The sequence below is a fragment of the Telmatherina bonti genome (genome assembly GCF_933228915.1).
Source record: "Telmatherina bonti genome assembly, chromosome: 22".
Classification (NCBI taxonomy): domain Eukaryota; kingdom Metazoa; phylum Chordata; class Actinopteri; order Atheriniformes; family Telmatherinidae; genus Telmatherina; species Telmatherina bonti.
In genome coordinates, this window is record NC_136631.1 from 8,866,525 (window position 1) to 8,879,447 (window position 12,923).

At 40.2% G+C, this 12,923-nt stretch overlaps 1 protein-coding gene across 5 annotated transcripts in view; it reads right to left on the reverse strand.

The window, feature by feature from the left end:
* Nucleotides 1-12,923, reverse strand: part of LOC306772463 (CAP-Gly domain-containing linker protein 4) — a 57,025-nt gene that overhangs the window by 38,351 nt on the left and 5,751 nt on the right. For all 5 annotated transcript variants that reach the window (XM_079261938.1, XM_079261937.1, XM_079261935.1 and 2 more), the window contains exons 3-6: nt 7,595-7,734; nt 7,095-7,188; nt 6,776-6,937; nt 5,977-6,095 (exon numbers count right to left, since the gene is read on the reverse strand). In XM_079261938.1, the coding sequence (XP_079118064.1) occupies nt 5,977-6,095; nt 6,776-6,937; nt 7,095-7,188; nt 7,595-7,734 (515 nt within the window). The remainder of the gene's footprint in view (nt 1-5,976; nt 6,096-6,775; nt 6,938-7,094; nt 7,189-7,594; nt 7,735-12,923) is intronic.

A 12,923-nucleotide genomic window follows, 5' to 3' on the forward strand; every position in this document is an offset into this window, starting at 1 on the left:
AAGAAGAAGCTGAAGGTGAAGCTCTCAATTTACAGATCAACCTTTGTTCCTGTCCTTTACTTTTGGTCACAAGCTGTGTGTAGTGACCCAAAAGAACGAGATCACGAATACAAGAGATTGAAATGAGTTTCATCTGCAGGATGGCTCTCACTTCAAGAAGCTGGGAAGGGCTCAGAGTAGAGCTCTTTTGCATTGCGAGGAGCCAGTTGAAGTGGTTCAGGCATCTGGTCAGGATGCCTCCTGGACCTCTCCTTGGTGAGGTACTTCAGGCACGTCCCTGCAAGAGGAGATCCTGGGGAAGACCCAGGGTTTATCTCAAGGTATCCCAAGACCTGGGAATGCCTTGGCATACCTCTACAAAGAGCTGGCGAATATGGCAGGGAAAAGGAAGTCTGGGTTTTCCTGCTTAGGCTTCTCTTGCGATAAATGGCAGAAAATGGATGGATGGATAAAATGGGATAAGAATGTAACTGAAACAGTGTGTGATTGTTTGACGTGTTGTGCAGATTTTTATGTATAGGCAGGTGTGAGTTATGTACGAAATTATGTGCATGTAGGTAGAACCACAGCCTTACAGCAATAAGGTCTCTGGTTCGAGTCTCGGCTGGAGTTTAACAGGACGTGTTCTCACCGAGTACTCTGGCATCCCACCATCCAGCATGCATGTTAATTGGTCACTTTAACTCTGGGGTGCCCAAAGTCGGTCCTCGAGGGCCGCTGTCCTGCAGGTTTTTGATGTATCCCTGTTCCAATACACCTGGCTTCCATTATTGGATCCAAAAGCCAATGAAGTTTTGCACTATGACTGATTAGTGTAAGTTGGAACAGGGACATACAGAAAACCTGCAGGACTGTGGCCCTCGAGGACTGGACCTTAGCACCCCTGCTCTAAATTCTGCCTAAAAGTGTGTGAGCATGACTGGTTGTCTATGTTGACCCCGCCTCTGGACCTTGGACTTGCTCCTGCCACTCTATGACCCTGAATTAAAATAAGCAATATAGAAAAATGAATGAATTTAGTCAAAAATCATTCAAATCTAGAGATACAAACTACAAAAAGTCCTTCCTAATGTTTTGGATCCTCAAATATTTCCAAACTAAAAATCTAAAATCAAAGTACTTTGAGGGCTATGGGTCTGAATTCATGAGATTTTGTGTTAGAAAAAAAACATGAAAGGCCAATAACATTTTTATTTTTCCATCCTTTACATAAAACTTTCTCCTGCTCCAGTTCAAGGTTTGTTGTGATGAATCTCTGCAGGGCCAAGTATTTAATCCAACCACTTACGGCAACAACCTTCAAAAGGAAACTGAAGTTTTCAGCTTTTGTTTTACGACTTTTAAACTCCGTCGGCTGCCACCAACACTAGTTTTCAACAAGTACAACATTCAGGTGTGTCAAGTCTGCACAGTAAACACTGGAGGTTCATGGACATCATATATTTCTGTTATAAAAGAAAAAAACAAACACTTGAAAACTCAATAGCTTTGAGACTGCTGTGATTTCACTTGAAATTACAATAAAAAAGTTTGGTTGTAAACCTAAAAAGAGAAAATAGAAAAGTAGAACGCAAGTGGAGGAAACGAAAACCTTCAGAGCCATTATGAGTTGTACAAACAAAGCCTGCGAGATAATAACAATGAGCTGTGCAGGGCCAGAGAGCGGTATCTATCTCATATGATTAACAAGAATGTCAACAATTCCTGCACTCTGTTTGCTATGATGGAAAAACTTACAAATCCTCTTAAACAGTTCAACCCAGACCTCCTCTCCACTGACAAATGCAATGAATTAGCTCACTTTTTTAGGGAAAAATTAAAACAATTCGACAAAATATAAATGTCACATATTCAAACAAGAAAGCTAGCCTGTGTCCAAAACTTAGAAATAACTCTGATGTTATGTCAGAATTTTATACGATTGATTTAAAAATTATACAAGAAACAGTACTGCATCTGAAATCAACAACATGCTCTTTGGACATGATACCATCCAACTTCTTAAAAGTAGTTTTTACCTCTGTAGAAAGCGATCTCCTGCTTATTGTCAACAGCTCACTGGCATCAGGTATTTTAAGTCTCTAAAGATAGCTGCTATTAAGCCACTCCTAAAGAAAAAGACTCTGGATGCCTCTGTAATGAACAACTACAGACCTGTCTCTAACCTCTCTTTTATATCCAAGATAATTGAGAAAGTTGTGTTCAATCAGCTTCATGACTTCTTAAATGAAAGTGGAAATCTTGAATTCCAGTCAGGCTTTCGACCTCATCAAAGCACTGAAACAGCTCTGGTCAAAGTCTTAAATGATATTAGGTTGAATATGGATTCTGGGCAAGTGTCAGTCCTGGTTCTGCTGGATCTCAGTGCTGTATTTGATACTGTAGATCACAGAATTCTGTTGGACAGCCTGGAAAACTGGGTTAGATTTTCTGGAGTGGTCCTTAACTGGTTCAGGTCTTATTTAGAAGGCCGGAGTTATTTAGTTACAATTGACATCTATGAATCTGAGCGAGTGGCCGTGACTTGTGGAGTACCTCAGGGGTCAGTCCTTGGACCTCTTCTGTTCAACTTGTACATGCTCCCTTTGTGTCAAATAATACAGAACCTTAATATCATTTATCACAGTTATGCAGATGACACACAGCTTTATGAGTCTTTGTTATCAGATGACCACGGTTCAATAGACTTACTGTGCCAGTGTTTGGAGCAAGTAAACACCTGGATGAGAGAGAATTTTCTTTAATTAAATGAAGACAAAACTGAAATTATTCTGTTTGGTAGCAAAGAGAAGAGGGTCAGCATTGGTAAACACCTGAAGACTCAAGCTCTCAAAACCACCAATCAAGTCTGTAACCTTGGAGTGTTGATAGACTCAGATCTGACTTTCAGCAGCCACATAAAAGCTGTCAGTGAGACAGCTTCATATCTAACTGAGAAACATCAACAGAATTAAAAGTTCAGTCTCCCAGAAAGATCAGGAGAAACTCATCCATGCATTTATCTCCAGCAGACTGGAATAATGTAACAGTTTTTTTAACAGGACTTCCTAAAAAGAGCATTGAACATCTGCAGCTAATCCAGAATGCTGCTGCTAGAGCTTTAACTAGAACTAAGAGGTATGAACACATCACACCAGTTTTAAAATCTTTACACTGGTTTCCAGTCAATCACAGGATAGATTTCAAAACCCTGCGGATTGTTTACAATTCCCAGAATGGTTTAGGACCAGAATACATCTGTGATATGTTCAGAGAATATGAACCAAGCAGAGCTCTTCGAGCCAAAGACTCTGGTCAACTAGTCCAGACTAGAGTCCAGACTAAACAAGGAGAAGCGGCATTTAGCGGTTACGCTGCAAACAAGTGGAATAATCTGCCAGATTTTATTATGATTTTGTTATTTGTATTTTCTGTTATGCTTTTTTTCTGCAATGCTTTTAATGTTTCATGGAAAGCACCTTGAATTATGAAAGGTGTTATACAAATAAACTTGCCTTGCCTAAAAACACAGTTAATGTGCAAATAGCTCTAAAACAGTGAAAAGTGATAGCAGTACCTGCCATATATGACAAAATATTAACAAAAAGAAGGTCCAAGAGATGTTTTCTAGATTTCTAGACATAATCAGGAGGAAATGAGTTTCTTGGTTGTTTACAAGGAATTAAAGTAAATAAAAAAAACAAAAATAAAAAAAAAACAAACAAACATTTGAGTTGAGTTTCAACACCAGCTTTTTTACTATTATTATTATTGAAATGATCCAAATAATATAAAAGTCAATGCTTCGTTCTTTGCGCTCTGAATGAGTACTGGTTAGACTGGTTTACATAGAACAAATGAGAATAAAGACTACTTGACAGGAAAATAACACCATCAGAAGTTAAATCATTTTAAATCGTGCATTTTGTGCTGAATGGCTGCAGTAGATACAAGAAAAACCTCAAAAAGGAATGCAATGAAACAATCCTCTCTACCAACACAGAGCAGCAAACATGTGTGTTCCACCCTAATATTTTCAGAGCTTTGCAAGCACAAACCAAGAAAATATAATTAAATCAAATGAACAAAGAGCCTCTGGACTCGTCTGTTATGCATGGGACTTTGGTGACCTCCAGTGGGAAATTAGGGCATAAAAAGAACAAGCAGAGCATTTGTTTACAAGATTGTTTGAAATCAAACACCAGACAAAGAGAGTCAATAAGTATTTGAATTAAATGGTAAGGTTTACGATGAACCATCAACCTTCGATGCAACATTAACTGCAGGGACTTCTCTTTTTCTATAAACTCCTGAGAGAAAATGTATTTTTTTACAGCTGAAAACAGCTTTTCGTTTTATGCAATGCCAAATCCATCTTCCCATTTAATGGCATGGAAAAGGTGACAAGCTTTTCTCACATCTGGACACCGTTATTGTTTCTTGTCCTTTTTATCACTGAGGTTAATTTGAAAATTAAATGTAAGTGTATATATGAAATTTTATACTATATTTGTTTATTCTTTAGTGAGTAGAAGTGTGTTGAAGGGCTCCAATGTCCACTAAAGTGGTAAAAGAGCAAATATACCATCCTCATTTATGAATATGCCAATACAAATGATCAATCATCTGCAATCAGTTTTACTGTCCATTACATTAAATTATGAGGAAAGTTTATGAATGAAACAACAGAACAATCGCTGCTGTTCTTCCTTTTATTTGATAATAATGTCTTAATGTATGTTAGCAATACAGAAGCATCGACAACAACAATTCTATTTAATTCAATACAACAGCTGTTAATCAGTCTGAGAGCAAGTTTTTTTTTTTTGTTGTTTTTTAAAAAAAAAAAAAAGGTCAACATTTTGTTTTGTCTCGATTTAGCATTGAATAAATTTTAAGTACCAAGAAATCAGGAATATATATATTAAATAAACACATACATGAAAAACTGATGCTCTTGCTGTATTATACACATATATATATATATATATATATATATATATATATATATATATATATATATATATATATATATATATATATATATATATATACACACACGCACACACACACACACACACACACACGTTAAAAGTGACATCAACGTGCATGTATGTCCTTTAACATCAATCTGATGATGGACTGGTAAAGATGGACTACCTCTCAAAAACGTTATACAAGAACCACATGTGCACACGTCAAAGAAATTATTACTGTTACAGATTACTCCCAGAGTTCTGATTTTAATGGTCAGATAAACAGGTCCAGGTTTTCTGAGATGGTCTTTAATATTCCAGAAAAAATGGTGTAAATATTTAAATGGAACAAGTTAAGTTAGAAATGCACCTTTGCTTCTCCTGCAGACGGTTCGACACAAAACAAAAAGTAATGAGGAATATTTTTAATCTCCCCTTAGTTGCATCAACTACTTAGACTTCATCTGAAGGATCTGTGTATCAACTGCTTAGGCTTCATCTGAAGGATCTGTGTAATTATTTCTTAATGCTCATCTGTTGAACATTTAAAGCAAAAATAAAACAGTGCCTGAATTTGGAATGAACAGTGATAGGCTCCAGGTTGCTCTCCGCTGCCCTCTGCTGCACCGATACGTTACTGCAGCAGGAAGAAAAACACCAGCTTCTGTCTTTATCATAGTTTGGTTGTCATTTTATCATTGACTTTATATATTACAGCATCATCAACATCATCATTTTAGCTACTTAGATTTTCTTAATTATTTGCCTATGATGTACATGTAACTAGCTGTGAAAGGAAAGGCAGCTTTTCTGTAACAATGTCATTTATCCGATGCAGTTAGTTTAAGAATTGGAAAGAACTTATTCTATATTTGCTCCATGAAGAATGAGTCAGAAGATTAATGTCAATTTGTAGCAAAAATTAAAATTTGTGATGGTTTCACACATGTAAATATCAGACTCGGAGGACTGACAGGGAGCCTGCTGGTGGTAGAGCATGCAGAGGAAAAATGATGCTTACTCTGAAAGCAGGATTGGCTCCGAGCTCCAAGAGACATTTGACAGCTGATGTGCACAGATTGGATGCAGCAATGTGGAGGGCTGTGCCGAAATCAAAGTCACTGCAGGTGGCATCAACCTCTGCGTAAAAAGAGAGAAATAATAAAACAGCTTAATTCCGTCACGTTGGATTGTTAACAACAAGCTGACCCTTTTTCTAATGACCGTTCCTCCCCGAAAAACAAATTACATTTTACTTTATCAACTGCTGTGCAACAAGGAAATAGGACTCTTATCTGTGCAACATTCATTTGCTGAGGTGTGCTTTTGCTCAGGCACTGTTTCAGACAGACTGCAGTGTGCTGTGCTTTAACATGATCCCATCTTCCCTCCAGCTCCATCACCGTCTGCCTGCTGAGTCGTCATTTTTATGATGCGAACGGCATAGGTGTGTGAAATGAGTCATAATCCAAAGAAATTTAATCAATGTGCAATAAAGTCCTCCTGTCATTATGCAACTCTATCCAAATTGCAAAACGAGTTTCCTGTATCTACAGTTAACTGTATTTACTATTAAAAAAAACCCAGATGTTTGGAGAAATGGTCAATCCAACAGCACCCCCCACTGCTGTGCCATTATAAAGAATGCTGAACTAGAATGCACCTGTGGGTGCACCTAATCAACTGGAGAATGTGAATATTTTGCACAGGCAGGAGATAAAACTGCTGAGGTTTTAATCCTCATGCCACAAAGTGTTGAAAGTAGACGAGTCTGTCCGGTGCTGACTGCTGGTGAAACTTTCCCAGCTGTGTTTTCTCACCTCCGGGCTGGGAAGCCTGCAACACCACACGGATTAGCTGGGGAACATCGAAGTAGGCGGCGTAATGCAGCGCCCTCATGTTCGTCCAGCGTGACCGAAGGTTTGGATCTGCACCCAAAGCGAGGAGCTGGCGGGCAAAGCTGGCTGACGTCTCTGCATCACCTGCAGAGAAATGCACAAAGGGCGAGCTGGGAGGAGCTTCTGCATTCAGAACGAACGGCAACGTTTAGTGAAAGACGCAGAATTCAGTTCAGCCGTCACAGCTGCAGAGATTGATGTGTGAAGACTTGTGTAGCACAGCCGAGCAGTCGTTACTAACCAATACCCGGCGCTCCAGCCTTGCAGCAGTAGTGCAGGAGGCTCATGTCTGTCAGACCGTCCCGATCATTAACGCCGCAGCCTCGCTTTAGGATCTGTGCAAACACAAGTTGTGTTGTGAGCCACAAAGAAGCTGGCGTTGCTTTGCAGGAATAATACAGAAGAAGCTCTGATGTAAAACAGGACACTGATCTGATGAACGATGAGGAAACTCGGCGTCTCACAACTCACTTTGTGTTTCAACAAGGTTGTACAAACTGATATTAAAGCAAGGCTTTTACTTCAAGGACAGAGGAAGCAAAGTGAGAGAAAGAAATCAAACCTAAAGTCTAGTGATGAGTGTTTTTCTGCACAATTTACTGCATTGCAGGTACTTTGTGCAAGACCTGATGGGGGTGTTTTGTGATTACTCTGCTGGGTGTGTGTTCTGTCAATGCAACAGTGATAATGAAATTGGTTGAGGTAATGCAGAACAAGGAGTTAAAAACACTGCGCTGTTACCTCGTTGCCTATTAGCTCGATGTTCTTCTGAACCTGGGGAACCCACTGCCTGAGGACAGCAAACAGCTCTGGTATGGTGGTGTTGGGGTCCTGGAGAATCTCCTTGCATTGCGGCTCGCTGGGGTCAAAGAAGGAGAACTCTGCAGGTGGACAGAAATGATGAGATCCAACTGTAATCCTTGGTTCTAGTGGGATTGAATGAAACTCAGAGCGGACATCAGCTTTCCACAACAGGCGGCTCAATGGATTCAGTAAAAGCAGTAATCTTAAGAAGTAGCCCAGCTGTCCTGCAGCAGAGGATGAAACCAGATGTGACAGTGGGGGGCACGCTGCAGACCAAACGAAGCATTAAAGGACCCAACTGAGATGGAAAACAAATTACATCCACTGCGAAGGGCCAAGACTAACACTTGGTGTATAATTTAAGCCGCGTCGTTCTGCTGCATTTGCTTGGCTGTTTTCATGTCACACGCAGCGACTGTTTACGAGTTCTTCATGTGCAGCACTCTGCTCAGTCAGAAAATGACAGTTTCTTGCCTGGGAATACACGACCACAGCAGTTAAAATCACGCTGTTTTCACTCAAACACTGGAGAACGAGGGGAGAATTCATTCTGAACGATGTCTTTTCTGCAGCAGGAAAGTCTCTTCATGGATCCATGACGACGACCACTTCATATCAGCATGCATCTGCAATATTAACCCTTTCATGCATGAATTAATAAAAAAAAACCAAACAATGAAACATTTTTTTTTTTAAATACAGTATTTTACCTCTACAGACATATGCAATATTTTTTGTTTATTAGTGATATTTAGAATTTATCGTGATTTAAGACTTATTTTAATGTATTCCATAAAACATTTATAAAATAATATATAATCATAATTATATTATGTAAATCTTCTATAAAATATAACTATCATTTTCTTTTCCTATTTATCACAAAGGCAAACTGGCGTAATTACATTATGTTCAATCATATCTTTATTCTCCAGAGAGTGGAAACATATGGGATGACTCACTAACATCCACTGAAGTGGTTTATTTACAAAAATACCGTCCTCATTCATGATCTGATGAGGACTAGCAGGGGAGATCATGTTTCACCAGTTTTAGCCTCTCTACACTGGCTCCCTGTTAAATCCAGGATAAAGTTTAAAATTCTTCTCCTCACATATAAAGCTCTCCATGACCAAGCTCCATTGTACATAAAAGATCTTATAGTTCCATATATTCCAAATAGAGCACTGTGCTCTCAGACTGCAGGTTTACTGGTGGTTCCCAGAGTCTCAAAGAGTACTATGGGAGGAAGGGCCTTTAGCTATCAGGCTTCTCTCTTATGGAACCAGCTCCCACTGTGGGTTCGGGAGGCAGACTCCCTCCACACCTTTAAGATGGAGCTGAAAACCTTCCTTTTTCATGATTCTTATAGTTAGGATATGAGCATCTCCTGAGTTGGAGTCTGCATGTACGGGACCCAACTGCTATATATGCTCCCTTTAGGCAAAATTATTAGACAGCATGGAATAAACTTTCATTGTTATGCAGATGATACTCAAATATACTTATCCTTTAAACCAGATGAAACAAATCAGCCCAATAGGCTACAAAATTGTCTCATAGACATAAAGACTTGGATGTCTAGAAATTTTCTCCTCTTAAACTCAGATAAGACTGAAGTAATTCTCGTTGGATCTGAAAAACTCAGAGCTAAATTTTCCGGTTTTGTAATGAACCTGCATGGCATTACTTTAGCTTCCAGTGCTACAGTGAGAAACCTTGGAGTAATATTTGACCCTGACCTGTCCTTTGGCCCACATATTAAGCAGGTTACTAAAACAGCCTTCTTTCATTTACGTAATATAGCCAAAATTAGGGACATTCTGTCTCGGAGTGATGCAGAAAAACTGGTTCACGCTTTTGTTACTTTGAGACTAGATTACTGTAACTCTCTATTACTGGGCTGTCCTAAATATGCCCTGAAAAGCCTTCAGCTGATCCAGAATTCTGCAGCCAGAGTCCTGATCAGAACCAGCATGAGAGATCATATTTCTCCAGTTTTAGCCTCTCTTCATTGGCTGCCTGTTGAATCTAGAAAAGAATTTAAAATCCTTCTCCTTACATATAAAGCCCTCCACAACCAGGCACCACTATATATCAAAGACCTCATTGTTCCTTATATACCAAGCAGAGTACTTCGTTCGCAGACTGCAGGCTTACTTGTGGTTCCTAGAGTCTCAAAGAGCCGAGCAGGAGGCAGAGCCTTTGGTTATCAGGCCCCTCTCTTATGGAATAAGCTCCCAGTTAGTGTTAGGGAAGCAGACACCCTCCCCACCTTTAAGACTAGGCTGAAGACTTATCTTTTTGATAAGTCCTATAGCTAGGGATGGTTAGCATCCCTTAGTTATGCTGCTATAGGTTTAGACTGCTGAGGGACATTTCCTGATACACTGAGCTTCTTTCTTTTTCTCTTTATCTCTTTCTTTTACCCCCCCCCCCCCCAATAACAGTGTTGCATCATTAACATGTATGTCTCCTGTCTCAGCAGGTCTCCCTGGCCGGGAGTAGCAGTTCCTGTTGTCTGTTGTCTTTCTGTCCTCTTCCCCCCACACAGCAGAGGCAGATGGCTGCCTGTCCTGAGCCGGGTTCTGCCGGAGGTTTCCTTCCTGTTAAAAGGGAGTTTTTTCCTTCCCACTGTTGCCAGTGTGCTTGCTCAGGATGGGAGATTGAGTTGGACTCAACTCAATCTGTTGGTTTCCTTATATAGGCTGTTATGAATTGGCCTTCATTATGTTTTCCCCTCTGTCTGTAAAGCGTCTTGAGATGGCATTGCCGTGATTTGACGCTATATAAATAAAGTTGAATTGAATTGAATTGAACTGTCCAGGTTCTGCTCTTTGCTCTTATAGTTATGGGTAGTCTAGCCAACCTTTACTTATGTAGCAATGGGGATGTTACCTGATGCACTGAGAAGTACCTCGCTCTATTTCTCTAATATATTAATGTATAACTATATGCCAATATTGCCGTCTCGAACTTATTTCTCCTTTTTTTCCCGCAGGTCTTCCTGAATAAGTGCAGTTGTACATGTTGTTCTGTCTTTCCTGTCGTCTCCACCCCAACCAGTCGAGGCAGATGGCTGCCCTCCCTGAGCCGGGTTCTGCCGGAGGTTTTCTTCCTGTTAAAGGGGAGTTTTTTCCTTCCCACTGTCGCCGCGTGCAGCTCAGGATGGGGGATTGGATCCAAGTCATGACTCGATGCCATCAGTTGGTTTCTATTATAGGATATGTATGAATTGGCTCGAAATGATGTGTATGTAAAGTGTCCTGTGACAACATTGTTGTGAAGTGGCGCTATACAAATAAAGTTGAATTGAATTGAATATGCAAGAAAAAAAGCTTATAAATAGGTGTCCTCTACAGGGCCACTATGCATGAAGGGGTTCATAACTAAAAAAAAAAATCTGCAGAAGATTTCCTGCTGCATTAACAACATTGCATGACAATGTCGTCTTTAAGGAGTTCCAACTGGGAAGCTGGATGGATAAACTTTATGGAGTCTGAAGTGAACATTGCAGACATTGGCTTTTCACATGCAGCTTATAATCCCATATAAGGCTGGACGATATGACGATATACATCCCTTGGACAATTAAAAATGTCTTTCGTTTCATATGAGGTTCTATCGTTTACGCCACGGTAAGGTGCTTTACTGCAGTATTTTACATCCATGTGCTTTACGGCGTGCACGCTGCAATGCATTAAGAAACATGGAGGAAGACGGTAGCAGACGTGTTTCAGAGCAGGATAATTCATTAAAATATGACCAGCCAACCCAAACTTATGAGCTTGTTACTAAAAGAGGGAAAACCTTAGGTGCATGGACGTGGTTTGGATATAAAAAGACCGACGTGGAACCGACAACAGACTAGCTCACAGTCCCAACAACAGACTCCGACACAACTAACTCATTTTATCACCTGCGCAGGAATCATGACAAAGAATCCAGCGAGTCAACGAGCAGAAGCTGCAAAAGCTGCGTCAAGTTGTAGCAAAAGAGTTCATAATAAACTACAGAGGCAAAACGCTGCAACAGGCTTTTACCTGTGAAACGCCATACAGCCATAGTTCCTGCAGATGGAAGGAGATCACTGCCGAGCTCATCCGACAAATTACTGATGACTGACACAAAATTACAAACAGTTTTATATCATTATGAGGATATAAAATGAGTTATCGGGATATGAGATTGTGGTCATATCGCCCAGCCCTAAACATGTCTAATAAAGCCCTGAAATGTTCAAAATACCTCAGCTTTGATTTGAAATGTAGCATTAATACCACAAACACAAAATGGTTACAAACAAATATTTTTGGATGTCCTGATTCAAGTTGTAACTTTTGACCTGAACATTGGTGTAATATGAGCCTAAGATGAGGGCTCTGCCTTTTCCTCCTCCTCCAACCAAACTCTGTTCTGGCTGAACGAAGCAAGAGGGTGAAAACGGTCTGAAGAGGCCAGGATGAGAAAGCAGGAAAGGGATCGCTGCAGAGGAAAGATATGAGTCCATCTTGGCAAAGACTTCACTGGTTGGAGTCTGATGAAAGAACAGTGTGGATGTAAAACCCACTCTCTGTTTGCCTCAGTATCATTAGACTGCTAAGTTAGCTCTTTGCCCAATGTGACGAACTTTTTCACATCTTTCAGCTGCGTTTATTTCAAACAACGGCAGTAAGTGCCTGATGAGCTGCAGAACATGTACTTTGCTGCTTAGTAGAGGCTAAATGCAGCTAGTTGAAGCTAATCTGCTACAGTCCAGACTCCAGAGCTAACTCAACTCCCTAAAACATACAAGTTGGGCTGGTTTGCATGCAAGAAATTCATTTCCTATAATTCATGTAAATATTGGAGTTTTAACAAAACGACTGCAAACACGATTCCACAGCACAGTGGGGACCATTTAGTATTGCGACCGTGTTGTGTGGACTGTTGGAAGGTATAGGTTTTGTTTCCGTAGTGGTCTAAAGTTACACGGCATCCCTTTACAGAAGCACTGCTGAACTTCAGCAGGTTCTCCCTGCAACGCAGCATTTCTCAACTCCAGTCCTAAAGTAGGGTTTCCTTATAAAACATGCAGGGCAGGGAGGCCGGAGGAGCGGAACAGAGAAACACTGCAGACAAAGTAGTGAAGTGGTGTTTCTCAGCTTCAGGTTGCTGCTGCATGATGACAGCTCAACTAAATAAAACGTACATAAAACATTTAAAATGCGGCAGAGTTTTTAACAGGTACAAGGAGGTGAGGGCACATCACCTGTTCTACCTCGCT